At 32.4% G+C, this 21,827-nt stretch overlaps 1 protein-coding gene across 2 annotated transcripts; it reads right to left on the bottom strand.

The window, feature by feature from the left end:
* Positions 1–355: 355 nt before the first annotated feature.
* LOC105152094 (uncharacterized) lies at positions 356–21,681 on the bottom strand. 2 transcript variants are annotated; one of them, XM_011066177.2, is made up of 11 exons: positions 12,792–13,592; positions 12,400–12,592; positions 10,287–10,430; positions 9,326–9,471; positions 8,789–8,961; positions 8,007–8,277; positions 7,023–7,145; positions 6,685–6,855; positions 6,399–6,559; positions 5,999–6,249; positions 356–5,799 (listed from the first exon to the last, which is right to left on the bottom strand). In XM_011066177.2, the coding sequence occupies exons 2-11, from the start codon at positions 12,455–12,457 to the stop codon at positions 1,613–1,615; spliced, it is 5,685 nt and encodes a 1,894-aa protein (XP_011064479.2). In that variant the 5' UTR covers positions 12,458–12,592; positions 12,792–13,592; the 3' UTR covers positions 356–1,612. The 2 variants fall into 2 exon arrangements, with proteins under 2 accessions (XP_011064479.2, XP_087271055.1); XM_087414929.1 differs by lacking the exons at positions 12,400–12,592; positions 12,792–13,592 and adding an exon at positions 21,490–21,681.
* Between the last annotated feature and the right edge of the window lie 146 nt (positions 21,682–21,827).

Here is a 21,827-nt window from a genome sequence, read left to right as displayed (position 1 = left end):
AAGTCTAAAAGCAGAGAAGTATAAACACATAATATAATCCTTTGTAAAGCAGCGTAATACATGCTTTTGTAACAACATATTTTTTAAATATCTTTTTTAAAATTTGTGAAAATATGTATATTTTTTTTAAATATTTTTACATATAATTAATACTAATGATATTAAAAAATTTATGTCAGAAGATATATTTTTAAATATATTTTTTAATATAAATTTTGTAATATTATATATTAATGGCTTGTAATATTTTCGTTGAAATTGTAATCCAATGCAATTTTAATAATGGCACTGAATTGCAAAATATTACAATATTTTAGTAGGATAAAGGTCAGTTTGCTAATAAATGAAAATGCACTTTGGTTGCAATTTATTACTTTATTAAGATCATAACAATATTTAATTAACCGTTTGATAAATGGCACGGTAATTAAAATACTGTCAAAATCGTAGAAAGAGTTATCTAACTTTTCTTAATAAGCAAAGGATAAACTATATTTTGTGAGAATATGAAAAATAAGATAAGAATGGAAAATCAAGACAAGCTTATTGTATATATATATATATATATATATATATATATATATATATATATATATATAGTATATAAGAAAATTTCAAATAATTATCTCAAGAATATCAGGAAGTTCAAGACAATCAGAAAGGAAAGCGCGAACTCAATCAGGAAGAATATCAGTCATGCAGCATGTTATCGTTATCGTTATCGTTATGCCAGATAAAATATCAAAAAATATTAGATCACTCGCCTATTATAAAAAGCATTTGTCATCTACACTTTCGCGAAAACGCAAAATTTTTATAGAATATGTAAATTTAAAAATTAAATAAAAAATAAGCGTTATCATTTTGTGTTCTCAAAATTCGACTTTCTCTTGCCTTGTTAATTTTTTCAAAGAAAAATGTATTGCTGATATATGATTGTGTCATTAAGGTTAAAAAAAATTCATTTACTCATCGATATAGTTTAACTTAAACGAAAAAATCCATTTGTATTTTAAATTTATATAGAAACCATAAAATGATTCAATAGCTTTTAAATAAATTCGGAATATAGAAATATAAGTGATATATATTGATATTTAACGGTTGATTTTTTGCGATTTGCATCAACAAGCACGGACTACTTTCACTTCAACGACGCTTTCCTACAGTACCTCGATCGCCTTGAATTTGGTTTCCTTTTCACATCTCAATAAGTCTCCGCCTTCCTATGACTTTCCTCTTCGATACTAAGAGATTCACTTCAACGAGATATTTATCGATGCTATTCAATGCAAACGTTTGGGAATCTGTGTGTTAAGATAAATTCTGAAAGAAATCCAAGGCTGAGAATTCGCGTGAAAGTAACAATCACTCGTTATTTTTACAATAACATGCTACATATTGTACTCGCAACGTTTTATTGTGTAATGGCAAATTGGTTTTCCAAACTAATCGATCTAAAAAATGATTTTAAAATATATTAAAAGAGATTTAAAAATATACAATCAGATTTTGATTTCTTCTATTCTATTATGTATAAAAAAATTTTAGAAGAAACATGAGAATATAAAGAAGACGCTGATCAACTGATAATAAAAGCCTAATGACGCATTTACACTAATAAATTGTTGGCTTGGCAAGCTGGTCCTTTACTGGGCCAGTTGCACGCGCTCTCGTTTGAATCAAACGTTAAGTGAACAGGACAATTAAAAATATGAAGCGTGAATTTCTTCTTCCACTGGTCCCAGTGACAAGCGTAGAATTTATTACAAAGTCCGGGATGTCTGAAAAGACCTGGCCTAGCGCAATCGGTGACACCATTAATTATCTGATCAGGATCGTCATCATATTCTTCCTTTTCTTCTTCATTTTTCTCTTCGTATTTCAATTTTTTGCCCATTCGATGACCCGAATGAGACTCGTAATTCCTCGCGGATGTTCTGGCATCTATTGTAGGTAAGTAAGAGGATGATGGTACATTGATCGAAACGGTCGTCGTTTCCTGTGGACTAATCTTGAAGGGCTGCGCTGGGAAAGCGTTGTAGTTGGTAGAATAGTCATCCTCTTCAGAGTAGTCGAGATCGACGTAGATTTCAGAAGAGTCATAGTTGGCCAGATTCACTTTGCCCTTGGAAGAATCGATCTGCTTCTTTCCCGGACCGCGAAGATTGGCAAAGGGATCGGCCTTGCACGTGCACTCTGCCCCAAGTTTTCCTAAAAGAAGTGGATGAAGATCGCTCCACTTGACAATGACTTTACCTTTGCCTTCAGGCGACTTTGTAGTAACTTCGTATGAAAATGTCGAAGGCTGAATGCCATATCCGGAACTTGAATAGGTATCATATTTAGGTGTCGTATATTTGATGGTGCCCCTGTCACAGTTTGTAGTTAGTTTATTGATCTTATCCCTTGAAATATTCTGATTTGTTGGAGAGCCACCTGTAGGGATTGTCCCTAGAGAAAACGGCGTAGTCCCTAGAGAAAATCTTCGGCTGGAATAATATATGTCGGAAGGCCTGAATGTGGTGGGCGAATGGAACGAGGAAGGACTGTACGTAACGTCAGAGATCGGTGATGGTTTCTTATACGTTAATCCGATGAGCTCTGGTTGTGCGGTTATTGCAGATAAGTCATATTTTGTGGTGGACGCAGTCACGCCAGCTTCAATCGACTTTGGTGGGAGATATCCCAACGAGGAGCTATGACCTGTCTGGCCGCTTGAATCGGTCCGTTGGAAAGGCACTCCTAAACCAATGTTAGACATGGATACTGACTGAGAGCTGCCTGTTCTTTTGATGAATTGATCATCATTTAACAATGGAATGGTTGTCGGAGAGATCGGTCGAGAGATCTTATAACCGATATCGATCACAGGTCTGATGGTTGGAATATCCACCGGAATCTTAAATGATTCAAAAGGAGTCGTTTTGTAAATTTCTGGCTGTTCAGAAGTATGAGTTACAGGTCTGATTGTCGACGTTGGTAAACGGTTGAAAGACAGCGGCGACGTCGTAATCGGTACATTACTTCCAGCCAACACAATTGGCTTTGAAGAGAACGTGACACCGCTAGTTCCAAATTGAATGGTTGGCTTAGGATATGAGTAGCCGGAAGTAGCTGATTGTACAGTGAAGCGACCACTCGGAACATCCGGTGCAGCTTTCGAGGAATAGCCAGGTGAAGTCAAAGTAACGGACAGATTGTCAGCAGATGATGTACTAGTCCTATATCCAGCGACCCTTTCAAGATTCCCTTCAAATGTCTTTTCGCTGATATTATCGGGGTTATAAGTAGGCCTATGATCATCTGTACTTATTGAGTAACTACCACCTCCGAGAACAGCAGTGGTTATACGTGTCCTGGTTGGACCAGTCTTCGTAAATCCATTTGGTGTGAAAACAGTTGATTTACTCAAAGAATATCCTGAAGTAGGTGAGTTTTCGAATCTAGAATCGTAAATGCTATCAGTACCTTCTACTCTTCCGGATACGATTAAATCGGGAAGACTAGTACTTGTTAGCCTGTAGTCTGAAATATCTTTTTCTGCATACTTATTAGTATTGTAAGCGGAATTGAACGTGACAGTGCTGCGTTCTTCATCAGTTCTATAGTTTTGAGGAGCTGTAGGTATCAAGTTTTCGCTTGGAGAGCTACTCGAATAGATAATTGAACCTTTCGCAGGGGCATTGCTGATGCCGTGATAAGTTGATTGCGATTCATATGATTTATGAGTCGAGCTTTTGATTGTCGAATCTGGTTGAATGAAACTACCTATAGATATTTCAGGAGCCGTTTGTCCGAATATGTTAATATTTGGAGTAAAGTTATCTTTTAATAAGACACCAACTGTTGAAGGACCATTTATTGGAATCGTAGGATTTGGCGTTTCGGATTTTTCGTATATTAGAGTTTCTGGACTAGCTGATCCAACGTTTATAGTCTTCACATCGCTACTCACATATCCCGCTGTTTCAGAAGGGGCGACGTAGCCAGGTCGACCTCCTCCAGTTGGGATTTTAACGTTTTGATTAATGGCAGGAGTTAATACCACTCCAGGAACATTTCTGTGGATACTGGATACGGTCCTCGAAAAGGAGTCACCAATAGTATTACTTCCATCTCTAGTAACTCCAGTTTGAATAGTACTAAGAGTGTTTTTCTGAATATCGTAATCAGTAGGAATCTCATTGCCAAAAATACTTATGTTCAAATTAGTTTTCCCGTAGCCACTTGTTAAACCGATTCCACTCGTTCCAGTCGTTCCGATGTGGTCTCTTTCTTCGACTCCAGTTCCGATCGAGGGATAAATCGAGGGCTCTTCGTGTTGTACAAATACAGGGATCGTATATCCTTCCTCATTATCATATCTATAGTTTGTCGAAGTGCCTGTTGGTCTAGGAATAAAACTTACTTGTCCGGAAACTGTAGAAATTCCTGAAGTTTTTAGTTTAAACTTTGGAACGTCGCTAACAAAATTAATTCCTGGGATTTGACTTGAACTCGTTGTACTGTGCAAACTTGATCCTATCCCAGATTTAATTGACACACCAACGTCATTTTCAGTAAAGCCAGAGCTGATACCGCCCGTAAAATATCCTGCACCAATCGAACCTTTATATGTTGTTGGTCTCGTATATTCTTTATCAGTCGATCCTGTTATTTCGATTTTGCCGCTAGCACCAGGATAAGATACAGATCCGAACGATGGGCCGGTTTCACCGAATGATGGTTGATGTCTTGCTGTTCCTGAGTAGACACCGGTAGAAGTCAAGAAATCATTAACATTAAGTGTGCTGGAACCTGCGTATACATTCGTCGATCCATCATATTTAGGACTAGTAGATTGTACGTGGATATCAATGGATGATCCAGGTAATCTAGATTCGAAGTAACTTCCCGGAATTCTCGAATAACTTGTATCTATTATCGGACTAACACTTCCTGCATAATTATTTGCCAAATTAGGATACCTTGAGATAGGTTTTTCCAAATAAGTTGCTCCTGCACCTTGCTCCTTCAAATGACTTCCACTAGCGGTTCCAGAATATTCTTCCGTTGTAGATCCGGAAAAACTTGCAGTAGTCCCTTCTGAATAACTTCCGCTAGCGGAAAGTCCGAAGTACTTTCTTGGTGTAGATCCGGAAAAGTCTGCAGCAACTCCTCTCAATGATTCCCTGTTTGCAAATCCAGTGTTAAATCCACCAGTAGATACAAAGTATCCAGAGCCATCTTGACCAGTAGATACAGTAGTATATTCAGTATATCCATCGCCAATTTTGTTGCTCGTTGTAGAATATTTTATACCACGTTCTTCTCCGACAATTGTACTAAGTGGTACCGAACTAATCTGTATGTCGGGTGAATTGCTATACGTTGGAACAGAAGATATTGCTCCTCCATATTTGGTGGATTTAGAATAATCAGTACCGACTACACTGGACAGTCCTACATGTCCTGGACCAGAAATCACAATATCAGGGTGTTTACTAATATCTCCCGCAGTGGTTCCAAAATAATTTGTACTATGGATACCGGTTGTTTTAGAATAATCCATGTTGGAATAATCCGTTCCCACAGTCACAGAGTATTCCGGTAAACCGCTGGTGACGTAACTGCCAGCTCCAACGCCAATAGAGGTTTGTGGAGTGTGGCTTCCATAATTATATTCGTGGCTGGTGTAGCCTGATCTAGATTCCGAGCAAGCTGGAACCAGCCAAGGCCACTCGCACACTAACTTCTTCTCATCAAATATCAAGCCGTACGGACAGCGGAACTCGAACGCTGTTAGTTCTTCTCCACCTGTCAATATTAACATAAATTTATATAATATTTTATTTTATATACGTTGTAAATTTGTAGGAAAAATACTATATAAATATGTTGCAACGATGAAATTAACGCGTTATGTTCTGCAATTATAATGCTTTCTTTAGCGATTTTGAATGATACATAAGATTTATATACGAGTGTAAATAAATTCATTAAACATATAACACACCTAAGTCCATACAAGCAAAGAACCAACGGCAATTTTGTGGATCCGCATAATAACCGGGTTGAGAACATTCAAATCTCTTCGGGGTGACAGGAGCAATCTCACTACTGCCAGGACATGGTGAGCCTTCGGACAACGAGCCTGGCCAAACACAAACTTCCGTGCGTTCGTCAAACGACAGTCCAGCTGGGCAATCGAATTCGAAAACGGAATAGTCTTCTATCGCTTGATTGAACTTCACGCAGCGATAGAATCTGTAAAAGAACATTATATTGGATATAGTATATATTTATATTGGATATAGTATATACTTACATAAAGAAATCCAAGTTTCGTATATTAGTGATTTTTTTTGTTTAATCAATTTATACAGTTATTATTGATGTTAGTCATCCATAACTACCTATTGCAACTTTTTGGATGGACGAAGTAACCTTGACGTTTGCAAACAAACTCGGTTTGTGTATTTTCGCGTATGGCTCTGATATGTCCCTCCGTGTCTACAATCCGAGTGATACGGAAGCTAGACGTTTTCGCATTATTTGGATACGAAAATTGCATTTGCTGAAATTTCAATGAATTAGTAAAAATAGGAACAGTAGTTTGATATAAAAATAATCTCATACACACACACACACACACACACACACACACACACACACACACACATACACACACAAAACACATACATGAAGCTCATCTTCTAGCGCACTGAGTACAGCTCGTCTCGATTTTTTTCTAAACTCCGTGAAGGAATGATAAATTTCTTGCGTGAATGGTATTTCGCACTCGGTCTCCATGTTATTTTCTATATTTCGCAAGGCCAATCCCGCCAAGTCTCGTAAAAACACATATTTCCCCTGAAATTAATTTTGATGTACAAAACAAAAATAATACAAACATCGGTTGCTTTTATAAAAGCTAAATAGATTTTGAAAGATGTTTTATAATCTATTTAATTTTAAACAATGGCATCGTAACTCATCTTTTACATAAGAGTGAGCAACTGGGAAATCCATGTACACACCTTTATTCCGACCGAAATCTTATCTTCAAAAGCAATCCACGTTTTGTTTTGAAATGCATAAGGCGCTGTGAGATCTTCATCTCGTTCTACGATCCATTCCCCGTTGTTTATAGCTTCGCAGAGCTACAACATAGTTAAAAATAGATTTCATTCGAAGGAAAACAGTGATAGCAATTATAAAGGTTATAACTGTTATAAAGGTTATAAAGGTTATAACTGTATAAGTTTTATATAAATTATAGAATAAATTAGAGATCCTATAATCACAGTATGGCCTCGAGAATGTCCGGAATTTTTCTTCAAAATTGTGCGAGAGAGACGGATATATGCTATCTTACTCTTCTCTGCTACTTCCTCTGCAATGGCGCTATAAATGTGGCAGTTTTATAAACTTCATAATTCCAAGCTAATAAGTAAACACACAGTGAATATACGTCGTAATTCTGTATAGTCCCACTTTTTCTCGATTTCACATAATATCTAATTGTAAGTATTTCTTTTTGAGTAAAAATGCTTGGATACGTCAGTATTTTTCTGCAATATTTATCGGCAAAAAACTAGATAATGAATTACAACTGATGTGAATTGAAGAAAAATGTCGGATTAATCACAGACGAAACTACGTCATGGCCAGATTACAAGGTTTCTGATTACAAGGTTTCTAGAATAAATGTACTTATAACATTTAAACTATAATATATTTTATAATTATTGCAATAATAATTTAACTATAATAATTTAACTATAAAAGTTGCATTATGTTAGTTGAAAAAATTATTTCATAATTGTTGCAACTATGAAACAGTTTATTCAACCATTACATTAATTTATAATAACATACAAAATTTGTATTAGTAATCATTTTTATAGTAGTCATCTACTACGCCTTTTTCTCTAAGTATTGCGATCTTTAATGGACTCGTATTTCTTCCAGCTAAACTGTTGAAATCATAAGCAAACATAGTTCGAGGAAATACGTCACACCTCTTTACGATCAATTGACACAGGCTCCTTCTCCGTAGTTTTTGATCTTGGTGCGTTCTCGTCCGGATTCTTCAAAGTGAATTTGTACGCATTGACCGGCACGGTTATCACGATCTTCTGCTTGGGTGCTCCTAATCCACTTATTAAGTCTATCAAGCTGTCTGTATTTAGCATGTCGAAAAGTCCTATTAGACGCGAGGGATGAAAGGTGACGAAGACTCCGTCTTCGTCCGTCATATAATCCGTTGACAGTGTAAATAGGTCAATATATCTAATAAAAAAGAAAAGAAATTAGAATATTAGTAAGCGCAGTTAATCTTCCGCGAAGCAGGTAGAAAATCATATGTGGGTATATATCTCATATCCCATGCTATACTTTATAAATATACTATAATTTAATAGTATGATTGGTATTAACGCACTCTCCAGTTGCACGAAACCGGCCATATGTGCGCGATACTTTTTAGAAAGTTATAGGAATTGCTGGGGTATGTCACATCCCACTTGATTTATGGGGGGGTAATTAAAAATTTAAATTAGAGGTAAGAAGGCAATGAGCCATGCGAGTTGTACTTGCGTTACAATAATGTATTATTTAAATGAACTCATCCTATTTCAGTATATCAGTTGATATTATACACAATTTAATATTTTATAAATTCACAATTACAAAAGAAAGAAACAATTTGAAAGATAAAAGAATGATGAAAATACTTTGGTGACCGTCGACGAATCGGAACTAATATGTTTCGTGTCAACGAGTCAACTAAAATAATTCGTACTTCATAAGTTCCTTAATGTCAAACTGCTTGGCTAAATCCTCCGATCTTATAGGTAAAGCCATGAAAATCCTTTTGTCGTAAGATTTTTTAATCATTTCGTCTTTGAGACTTTTGATAAAATTATAAAGACGCTCCTTTGAGCCCGCCGTTACATTCAGTTCTACGCCATCCACCTTGAACAGAGGAAAGATTCCTTTTTATCAACTTAATGTATATTTTTGCAATTTATTATAACATTTGCATTTAGATAATTTTGTTTTATGAGTGTTTATCTTAATTAATATTTTTTTAACAGCCTACTCAATCATTCATAACTACTTGAATATATATATATATATATATATATATATATATATATATATGTATACATATATATTTTTTTAAATATATCTAACACACAAACATGAACACACACACACACACACACACACACACACACACACACACACACACACACGCACGCACGCACACACAAAACGTAATTATTCAATTTTTAAATCATCTCGGAAGATAAGATGTCAATAAAAAATACCATACCTCTTTCATAATAGCAATAATTCGAGCGATAGCTTCCTGTCGTACCACAGCGGAATTTCTGAGCATCATCGCGGGATCGTGTATAGAAATGACAAACTGAAGAGGTGAATGCATCTCTTTTAAAGATTTCCGCAAGTCAGAAATATCTGGAACGTTTTATTTACGATACTGAACAATAAATTTTGATCAATATTTTATTTTTCATCAAGTAATGTTTCTTGTAGGACTTTACACTGAATAAAGATATTGCTTTCAAAAAATTCCATCAATTTTTAGGAACTTTGTTCTTAATTTCTTATGCAATAACACAAATTCATAATATATTGTATATATAATATATAGCTGCAAGAAATTTAAATATTTTTTATACTATAAATGAAAATAAATGTAATATGAAGCCTCTTTTATTGTTTATGTACAATTTTAAATAAAATATTAAAATATAAAAATTTATTTCTGATATTTAATGACGCTGATTTACAAGATTTCCGTTTTTCAAATTTAAATAATGATTTTTATATATTTTATTCCGTAAAGGAAAAGAAAAAATGTAAATTGTTTAAATCTCCAGAGTTTTTAAAAAATAAAGTCATTGATTTCTCAAAATCTGTGAATGATAGGATCTTTTTAATTTTGTATTCTTTTTCAACAGCTAAAAATACATAATAGGATTACCATTTAGGTATTAAGAAACAGAAACCTTATAAATCAGTGTAATTGATAATACGCTTTGGTTTGAGTCCTGCAATTCGTCAAAAACTTTGCTCAAATCTAATCAGTTTATATTCTTATTAGTATCTTATTGATATTTATGATATTTCTTTGTGTTGAATTGAATTAATCTTGTCACTTCCTCCTATTACAAATATCTTGTTGTATTCATTAGTTCAAATTTTTAATAGCGAAATTTCTTATTTTAAAATGATTCGAAGTGCACCTCTTGTTATTAGAATGCGCTTACCGGCAGTTGAAAGATTTCTCACATCATGATTTTGATGTACCAGAGTGGTACAATCGCACACAGAGTCGATTAGAAGCTTTACATCGAAGATGGAAGTATAGCAAAGAATCTCTCTGACAGGCGAAGTTGTTTTCTTTGGACATTCTGCAACAGATTAAAATATTTTGATTTTGCATTACAATTTCGCATTTGATGTAATAATATTTAGTTGAAATGAGCAAGAGAAGCGGAAGTTTCAATCGGTTGACATCATCGATTGATCACAGTGCGTTATTGTGATTATGACTATATACTTAGTCTTTTGCATAGTCACGTGAGCTCTCTAAAAAAAGAAAGAAGCGTTCAAAGGATGATCCGCAGAAGATTAAAAAGAGAATTGCATATGTTTTATTAATAATCAACAGTCCCGGATATATTGAGATAATAACCGTGTACAATTATCGCGCGTATGATTGAGCATAAACGTTGCGTATAGATTGTACGATGCTTGCGAAAATTCTTCACATAAATATAAACATTATTTTCTCGCATATAAATATTACAAATGTTATTTATGCCATGGGCGACTTGCGCTTACTGAACGTTTAATCAGACAGGTAAAAGCGAGACAATTATTTCTCATTAAAGGCAGGTGCAAAAAAATTTATTTAAAAGCAAAAGCGTACCATACATTTTATGTTTTATCTTTGCTGTAGGAAATTAATTTTATTAAATCAAAGCACACATTTTATTCGTAAGATCGATTCGACTTACGTCGAGCTCGAAAGTATAATCGAAATTTCGAGCATGTGTCAATGTACGCGATTGATGATACAATATAAATGGTATCGTCCTTGCAGGGATAGTCATCAGTTGTGTAATTCAATCTTAACCCCATTCTATAATTACGTAAGCGCGATAGTTGTAAGTGGTTGTGGTTGTAAGGATTGACCAATTACAGTCAAATATTCGTTTCATATTCGACTGTGATTGGTTAATTCTTACAACCACAATCACTTACAACTACGCTTACGTAGTTGTAGAATAGGCTTTAAAGGACGCAATGTATCCAATACGCGTGTAACGCAATCGGTAGATCATTTTTCGCATTGTATTTATTCACATTTTGTCGATGCGTGCTATTTAATCTTGTGAATGTACTATTCAATTTTCACTTTATTTACGGAAGTACGCAACTTAATCAAGAATTTATTGGATTGGAAATATTTATGTCAAAAAACGTATATTCTTTAAAATCATTAAAGTTAAGGTGGAACGTGTTCCGATATTTATTAATTCCTTTAAAAATTTATTTGCATATAAAATTTCTATTTATTTTCTATTACATCCTAATAAACACATGTTAATATATTATATATTTATTAAATATAAAATTTAAAGCCTATACTCTAAGTGTGATATAAAATTTAATATCTATACTCTAAGCAGAATCGTAAGCTTCTATCATAACATATTCCTGTAAGACTTGTAAGAATTTTTAAGCTTATATAATCTTTTTATAGACAGCTTATTCTTTCTAATCATAAAATTTACAAGAAATCGTAGATATTTATGAATAATCGTCTTACGATACATACGCATAAAATTAGAATATATTAGTCATAAGTCCTTACAAGTCATATCATTAAAAATTTATATATAATTAAATTGTACATATATAAATTGTTAAAATTCAAAAATGTATTATTAAGTTTTAAGTTTGATATTTATATTTCTCATAATGTGCACTGTTTAATAATATCTTGTTATTTTTACAATATAATAACTTCCACATGTGTCAAAACATAAAGTAATTCATTTCTGTAATTGTTTCTGTAATTATTTAGTAAATAATAAACTAAATTTGAGTCAAATTTAATACATTCGTTTAATTTAACTCCATAAATAAATTAACGATATGTTGAGTAGGAGTATTATTAAGGATTGGCGACCGATAGAAATGATTCAATTGGATATAATTTGACATTATAAATTTAACAGTGTAAAAAGAATAGAAAATGTTTTCTTTTTAAAATACTTTAGGATATATAAAATCGCAGAAAATGCTTCAATTGCCAGTTTCAAAAATTTATAAAAAATATGTGAGAAAATTATTTTCAAGAATCACACTTACTTGCCGTTCCGATCGTTATGAATGCGAACGACATTAGGAGAACACCACCACCCCGCATTGTGTTTTTCACAAGGATTCAGCAACACTGAAATCGCGATCAATCGCGATCGATCACAGCCGGATTGATACTAAAGACGCAGGAGATCACACTCAAACTGTTGAACGGCGCATCGGGATTTCGCATGAGTTACGCCTGTGTCACACTACGCATTACAGATTGAAGACTGCGAATTTTGAGGATTAGAATTCAGAACCATTTAGAACGAAACGGATTAAAATTAAAATTATCTGATTGGTCGAATTCTAATCTTTCTTAATTCGCAATCCTTAATCTCCAATGCGTAATGTGAAACGGGTATTAATTAGGTCTTCTTTTTTCTCGTCTTTCGCACCTTTAATTCTCTGTCTCGTTCTTGTCAAAGTGGAAGAATCCGATGATCCTTCGAGTTTGAGTGCGCGGTTTACACTGAAGTTTCTGGAGGACGCGTGCTCTCTTAGTAAACCCTGTTGATCTCGACCGGAGTGAGGACCAAAGAGGAGAACCGAAAGGGAAGGCACCGAACAAACAAGCGAAGGTGAGGCGAAAAAAGAGGGAGAGAAACCGGAGGCCATCGGGATCGATGGATCGCTGGATCGCGGGTGAGGTACTGTCCCAGATCGGGATACTTTCCGTGTTACGCGTAACGATGCACGATCGCGAAATAAGGTAATACATGCGAGCGAGCGCGCAAAGCATCTTTCCCTTTTTTTTTGTCGGGCAAATTAAGTGGCCAATTGTAAAAGCAGCTAACTGTTAAAAATTGCGGTTTCGAACAGCTATGTTATAATTAAATGATCAATGTATTGTAACGAACTGTCGTCGACGTATCTTAGAAGATACGAATGGTTTGATTGATTCTCGTATTAGATTGATTAATCTAAAATATTCTACTAAATATTTTTTAAATGAATCTCCGGCATCACAGATATGCAATCTCGATATCATTACGTTTCGATAGGTCGAGTATCGGATCTTATCCGGAGAGCCGCACCTGCGATTATCAGAAACGCACGCGTCGGTCGTTCGATTCAAACTGCTACCGTGCGTAATCCAACTCCGTTCTCTCGGTGCAACATGAGAGTCGTCCAATGGCTTGGAATCCGCTCTGCTGTATTAGCACTAATGTGTACTAGTATACTCATCGATGAATCCTTCTTAAATCTAGATGGTTACATCATTGAATTAAACTAAATTTCGGTGAAGTTTTATTTTTACGCAAGCATCTGATGTCTTTAAAAAAATATCCTGCTAATAAAGGATGTTTTTCAACGTTTTAAGATTATAAGAGGCAAATTTTCCTATGATTTTTTTCTTTTCATGATTCAAAAATAGAAAGATACTTCACTCAGTAAAAAGCATAGTGACAACTATATATATATATATATATATATATATATATATATATATATATATGTATAAGTGATAATACAAGTTTTCATGTAGAATTAATGTCCATAAATGAGTAAATTATATTATGATTATTACAACTATAAAATATTTTATTTAATTGTCTGTGTATATTAATTTTATATAATATAAAGTTTATATTATAGTTTTCATCTATATAACTACTATCACTATGTTTTACTCTGCTCGAAAAGTACAATTTTGCTACAGAAAAAAAGACATAGTAACTATAATATATACAGGCGATATAGCCTTATGCGTTAGCTTTAGAGACAACATCGGCACAGATTATTTTAAAGACTTAAAAAATTGTGGATCCTAGCATTCCATATTCAAAATTACTGGATAATATGATATTGGATGTATGCAATTGTTGTCAACTTGTAGACCTAGATTGATAAACAAACGGTTGAATAAGAATTTTTTAATTTTGATTACAATGGTTTCTCGTAGGCGGTTGAAGAATTCTTTGCGAAATTAATCGTCTTCGTAAGCAAACGGATCACACTAATTATGATTCTAAAAACAAACGATGTCTACCACACGATATTTATACAAGATAAGTTCAGTGACATCATATATATTATATTAATCCACACACACACACACACACACACACACACACACACACACACACACATGCGCTAATAATTTCATTTTATCACGGCTGAAGAGGGTTAAGTCCGAAACATCCCGATTATACAGTAGAGATACCAATGCTCATATAAATATACAATAAATTAATAAATTTAATTTGTAATTTTATTTATCTAATGCAACAATGTTGCTTGTTTTTTAAATTATTGACCTTGAATGGATTAGTAAAATCGCTTTAATATTGTACTGCATATGTTTAAGAATATCATCATCTATAATACTTCCGCGTCATCGTGATTTGATTGTGAGAAACTGTAGTAAATGGAATCGAATGTGATTTTGAAATTGTATGATCTGAAGTCTAGATCTACAAGTTAATAAACAAGTTGAGAATCGAAAGGACCGCCGAATGAGTCAACAATAAGCCTGATTTGTCGACATGCTGAGTTGTAAACGTTTCTGCGTCATTTTCATCAGTGAGTGAAGCGGTCACTATTGCGATAAAGATAATAAATTACTTTAATTTAAAGAAAAAAAGAAACGAGACATGTTCGATGCCGTAACGCGTTTTAATGCTTTCATTGTTATCTACGTTGTTAATCACGTTTTCTATACTTTATTTCTTCGATTCCAAGAATTTGCCTTGACTTGTCTAATAAAAGAGAGAGATTTAGAATACCCTAAATCTTTTACTTTTGTATAGTAAAAGGATTACTATCTATAAAAGTCTACTTGAAATTACATGACAAAAACAAAATATATATCTTATTTCTCATTGCTTATTAGTCTTTTTGAAATTTTGCTTGTTAAAAATTTTTTTTTGTTTTTAATCGCGTATATAAAAATTATTTATGTGCAGACATTCCTGCTAAGTAAAAATCAGACAGAAAAATCATAACATTAATAATTTTTAATGAAACGAGAAATGAAAAATTTTTTGCAGATAAATCTTCAGGACTAGTGAAGGACGAGACGTCTTATTTTTCATGTAATTTAAAATTAAGTAGAAACTTAATGGTAAAGTCTAAATGATTTACAACATTATCAATTTATATAATCGGAACAGTACATGTAGCTATCTCGGTATTTCATGCGATTGTTACACGAATCATCTATCACTAATTTATTCATCGTGAATTATCGAGCGGACTTATTCTTTTTGAAAAATCTATTTAACATTAGCATTATTTGACTGTTTTACAGCATACATATGTAGTTGAAAATCTTGTGTTAAATTTATCGCATTTTATGTGTCCAAACGCGGTTTGTTCAAATTTTTGTATTAATTTAATACGAGATGAATATGTTAAAAAGAGTGAGATTTTACTCCTAGAAATTTAAATTAGTTGCAAGAAAAAGAATTTAACTGTAAAAATAAACGCAATTTAACAATATTCGATAAAATTTTTTCTTTATATGAAAATCATACTTGATACTTAATTCTTACGGCTTTCATTCAATTTGAGTGATTCGTCATGCGCAACTAGAACTTTTTGAAGAACTTTCATAATAAAATTTAATAAGAATATTATAACAACAGGAAAATGCTTATTGAACTAATTTTTTTAAGTAAGTAGTCTATTGTCTTTTTTTCGAACGTGTGCACATGTCTGAATTTTTTTATTACTCTTTTTATCATTACTAAATCCAGAAAGTTAAATCGGAACAACTGAATTATTACGATTTTACGATTCGTGAAAAGATTTATAATTACGTAGGTCAGATCTGCAGCCGGATTGCACATTTCGACCGATTTTGCCTATTGTCATTGCATCTAAACTGCACTCGAAGACATTAAACGAAAAAGCTCGAGTTCAGGGATGACGTTATCTGTAAATCATAAAGGGTACTTATAGAGAACTATCGATCGATTTATAACTGTCGGCAGACGTTACGCTTGCAAGAACAAATCTTTGATTCCTTCGTTGGAAGGATTGCCTCATTGGGAAGCAAACCTGTTGTGAAAATGCGACTTTTAATCGATGGTTTATTCCTTCTTTACTACGCTTTGAAATTCCTTTAAAATTCCAAGAGAATTGTAGAAGCACTTTGTACATAAATGGTACAAAAATACACGCTCCCATATACTGTATAGTATGACGGCATATTCTTCTTGCAGCATGAAAAGAATTTTAATGTTTCAAAACGTGTAAAATTTAATGTTTCAAAACATAGTTATATTTAATTAGTTTGTTGTCTGAAGGTAACGCGATACAATAGAAAATATTTAAAAAATTGCTTCTGTTCATGTTTCTGTTCATTCATCACTATTATTTCAGATTGTAACAATTCGGAAGTAAAAAATACGCAATAAAAATTTTTGCAAAATGTATTAATATAGAAATATATTTCAACAAAACAACGCTTACAATCAATATAGAATCGATTTGTATAAAATACACTAAAAATTTTTTTTTTGATTAATTAATAAACATCGTTTATATCTGGAAATAAATTATGCCTAATAAAAAACGAAATAAGCTATATTCATGTGGTTAAACTGTCAAATTATAATAATATATAGAAATAAATATAATTTATTATTTTTCTCATCAAAACAAATTTCTTAAATAAAAAGAAGATAATTTCTTGTATACTATGTGCTTCGTTTATAGTTGTGTCGAAAATTATCTTTTTAGTTACGAGGTTGCAGGTAACATGTTATAACAATAATGTAATACTGTAATTTCTGTCCAGATCTATCTCTCTAACTCTGTATCAATAAAGCATTTAATGTAAGTCATTAACATAATTAACTTACGGCTTTAATTAGCTTCATATATTTCTTTGTTATTCATTTTATTAGTCTTCTAAATTTCTAAAGTCAAAGTTTCTATTATTAAATATTTTAATAAATAGCACGAATAATGGTAAATAATTATTATAATAAAAAGTTAAAAATAATTTTTCTCTTCTGAATAACACAAATGAAAATCACAGTATCAGTTGTCCGTTACGGAACAGAGTTAAAATTAGTTACAGGACTCACCAATCCCCAAAAGATAATTTTCGACATAATGGAACACAACTTGTATAAATCTATTCTATCGATTGCAAATGTTTTATTAAAAAAATATTTCTGTTCAAATATAATTTGCAAAAATTTTTGTTACATCTTTTTGTTCTTAATGTCATGATCTGAAAGTAGTAGTGACGAAGGAATAAGAATCTTAAATCTTTTAGGCACAAGCTAAACTTCCTAATTTTCCAATTCTTCATTATCAAAATATTTTTATTTATTTTACTATTGATGAATAAATAAATTTGTGCTCTCTCAATATAACTCCTTAAATGATTATTACGAGAAATCGTTAATTAGATATTACGTATACTTTATAATAAGAAACAAAACAGCACTTATTTATAAAAAAAAACTCATGAATTTCTTCAATCTCGACTTTTATCATCCGGAAACCATCAACAGAGAAAATCCTAGTCATCTCATCTGACTTTTCTCCGCGTTGCTGTGGAAGTAATTGCAGACAACAATTTTGTGAATTTGATTGGCCTTCGAGCGAAAACCGTTATGCGGAACGATTTTCGTTCTATCAAATAAGCCATCATACATATATCATGCACCGTGCTTTCGAATCTTTCCTTGAAAGTCGAGTTGATTGTTTAAGGACAAGATAAGAAATCCAAGACAGAAGAAAAATTGTCATAAAAAAAGAATGAGATAAGAGGAGTAGCAAAAGCAACTTTTAAGCTTATTATATTAGCTTATTATATTAATATTTATCTTTATTTATAATCGTAATCTAGAATAATTAAATATTTTGTTTAATTTACGGACTCTCATGAAAAATGCATCGGAGATTAATTAATTTGATCTACCATTTTTTCATAACTAAGTGGTATTTATGCCATATTGATATAATCGGACGCTCAACGGAATAAAGACAGTTATTGCGCCGTGTAGATTACGAATCAGCGAGGCACGCTGTAGATTATATCACATTAAGAGGATGCTTGTCGCACGACGTCATTATAAAAGCCCGGCAGAACCTTCGCGACTCGCCTCGGGAATCTCAGGATTGGGTTTCGCATAATTACGCATTTTAGCGGATACATGACACAGAGAGAAGAATTGAAGGAAATAATAATCTATATAATTGATGGATTACGTGAGAGAAACGAGAAGCCCGCTCTTTTTGTGGAGCATATACGTCCACGCATGCGTTCGCTTTCTCCAGAATTATGTCACACCGATGCACGCCGGTTTCTTTCGTCGGTCGTGTCTCGTCCCAGGACCAGACACACCCAACATCCAACCCTGGTGCAGTTGCACGCGAATTTGCCAAAATTCTTTTCATCTTCGATCTCTGATCAGCTACTTAAGTATTCAAAGGACACTTGCATCTTATATAGCATATAGTATTAGTATTTGAATGTCCGAGTATCAAAATACTCGAGTATTCGCAATTTAAATACTCAATTACTCTCGAATACTCTCTCGATGCTCAGGTACTCAAAAAATTAAAGCGCATATGCAACATAAGATGCTACTTGATTGTGACATATGTATTTTTGAGTACTCGGGTTCCATTTACCTAAGCAGAACAAGTCATTATGATAATGTTAAAATGATTCCAAAATGATCATTAAAAATCAATTTTTCAATCATTTCCAATTCATTTTAATGTCATTTTGATGTTATCGTGACTTGTTATTTTGGATATATTATGTGTTATCAAAAGTGTTATAATTAAAAATTGTCTAAATATACATAAGATAAATCACATACGTCTTATATAATACCAAGATAATTTTATTTTAAATTTATCGATATAAGAAATGAAATTAAAATTGTTTTATCTACATAATTTTAAAAATTACTTTTAAGTAACTATTAAGTAGTGTAAAATAATTTAGTAAAATAATTAAATAAAATAATTAAATAAAAAATATTTATGTTTTTAAACATACCTATATTTTTATTTACCAAAAGTATATAGTGCGACAAATAAACTCAAATGACTTACCATATATTCAAAGATAATATGTATATATATATATATATATATATATATATTAGGTGTTGGAATTAATTCGTAGCGTTTTACAAGTGATGGGAAGTACTTTCATTAATGTATTTTTTAATGCTCATGTGAAATAAATAACATTCTTTCATTAAAAAACGCTACGAATTAATTCCAACACCTAATATATATATATATATATATATATATACAATATGTGCAAAAAAATTATAGAGAAAAATATAACCGTAATAAACGCAAATATTAATGCGCCAATATACAAATTAAATTTTATTCTTAAAAAATATACATACATAAGTAAACATTCGATCATTGTTTGTGTTCTTCCTCAGGACATACACGACGTATTGTGGACAATCTTATATTATCACGCGATAACACGGAAAATTTTACGAATAATTTATTGTGTTAAGATTAACGTCAAATAAATGCTTGTAGTTTCGGTGTTGGATCCATAAAATTAAGACAAACTGAATATAAATTATATACTGAGTGGAGTTAACTGAAAGGCGATATACAAATTCTTTGAAAATTCTCACAGATGTAGATATACTATTAGAGCAATAACAAATGACTAAAATACGTAAAACTTACAATTTAGGCTCAATTCAGTGATACTAGCGAAGTCCAGATAAAAGTGCTATAATGATATTTGATTAAAAATTTTGAAAAAAATTCTTAGATCAAGTCGATAAACTGTGGCTTATTGTCACGAAGGATAAAATGAAAATGTTGGTAATTATTTGTCATCAATACAATTAAAGTACTGTAGTGTGTAGATCATCATATTTAAAATAATAACATAATAAAATAATAAGAATATATAGAAGTATCACCAGTTATTGAAACCGCTGATTTTGTCCTTGTAAATAGGCGATCTAATAGCTCTAAATCGCTTTTTAAATTGAAACCTTGAGACTGATTTTTTTATATAAATTTATTTTTATATAAATATATTAATCTTTTGTTATAATGAAACCTTCATTTAATATTATAAGATTGTCCTAATTCGCGTGAATATTTTAATCTGTGTTTATTAACCTATGTAATTACTGAGAGCTAATTTACGATTAGTGTGATTTTTGTGTTCTGCTATTCTTGTTTTGAATAAGCGTTTCGTTTGGCCGATCTAAGAAGCTTCACAATTCGGGCATTTAATTTTATAAACGACGTCACCGATGAAATACTATTAAAGATCATCGGTCCTGAGCAAATTTTCGTGACTATCAATGGAGCCTGGGAATAATTGAAGAACGATGACATTACCGACAATTAATATAAATTTACGACTATATCGACATAAATATTTTTTTGATAATGTTATTATTAAATTCGTGATTTTTTTATATAAATGCTGTATAAATAAGTACGCATACTTTTAATGCTACAATATTTCATACAGGGTGAATCAGAGTCGTTGAACCAACTTTTTACCTTCTGAGAAATAATCAATTTTATACCTAATTGAATTATAACGTGTGCAGTCAATTATTTTCTCATAGGCTGGTCCAAAAAGCTGGTTCAACGATTCTGATTCATCTTGTATATTGCCGAAAAATTACCATTTTTTTTCTCTGCAATTATTACCTCTATTAATAATCAAACTTGGATGATAACATTAAAATCACGGTTTTTAAATAAAAATCGAGTATTATTAGTTTTAAACATATATAAATGTCTATGAAACTAATAACATAATCATGAAATTAGTACCGTATTATCAGTTTCTTATGCTTACTCACTTAAATTTTAACAATCATGAAATTTCATAAATATGTATTAGCACCGATCGTCTTTAATATATTGTAGTATCTGATCGTCGACATAGTTGCATGATATCATGATGGATGAAGTCCATTGGGTGAAACCTGAGAGGGATAGACAATTACGTGAAAGACAAAGAAGACAAACAATCAACATTAATTGTTTATCTTTGTCTAACCCATGTAATAGCATGGAAAAGAACCACAAAAACGTGGACATTACCCTACGAGATTTGATACACTATATATATGTGTATAATAAAGGCCAGGATCGCCGGCTTACCTGCATACTCATTCTCAGGTTTCTTTCTGCTACCAGTTTCTAGTGTCTCTACAATTGCAGGACGTACTGCGCAGATCCGGCGAACCAACACGCGTTAAATTTTTCACGTTAATAATTTCACTTCTTTTCGCCAGAGGACTCGCCTGTCGATGTTCAAGGGAGTTTATATTGGCCCTAATCGTATGCCGTAATCTGCTAAATTGACCAATTACCTTCGAGTATTCCCTTCTTATCGTCGAATGAAAGGGAAATATTTGATTGTGATTAGTCAATTCTTACAATATAAACGCTCCCTAACATTGACTCGTATCTTCAGAATATATATACACATCGATAAT

Source organism: Acromyrmex echinatior, chromosome 17, assembly GCF_024713525.1.
Source record: "Acromyrmex echinatior isolate Ae372 chromosome 17, ASM2471352v2, whole genome shotgun sequence".
Lineage (NCBI taxonomy): Eukaryota > Metazoa > Arthropoda > Insecta > Hymenoptera > Formicidae > Acromyrmex > Acromyrmex echinatior.
The sequence above is the reverse complement of the archived record's forward strand: the minus strand, read 5'-3'. Positions and strand labels throughout refer to the sequence as shown.

What these genes read in the sequence shown, in the direction of transcription:
- LOC105152094 (XM_011066177.2), bottom strand. Translation starts at nt 12,457, where the DNA reads ATGCGGGGTGGTGGTGTTCTCCTAATGTCGTTCGCATTCATAACGATC. An exon ending in CATAACGATCGGAACGGCAA is followed by an intron (nt 10,431 to 12,399) that starts GTAAGTGTGATT and finishes AATCTGTTGCAG; the next exon opens with AATGTCCAAAGAAAACAACT. An exon ending in AGATTTCGGTCGGAATAAAG is followed by an intron (nt 6,856 to 7,022) that starts GTGTGTACATGG and finishes AATTAATTTCAG; the next exon opens with GGGAAATATGTGTTTTTACG.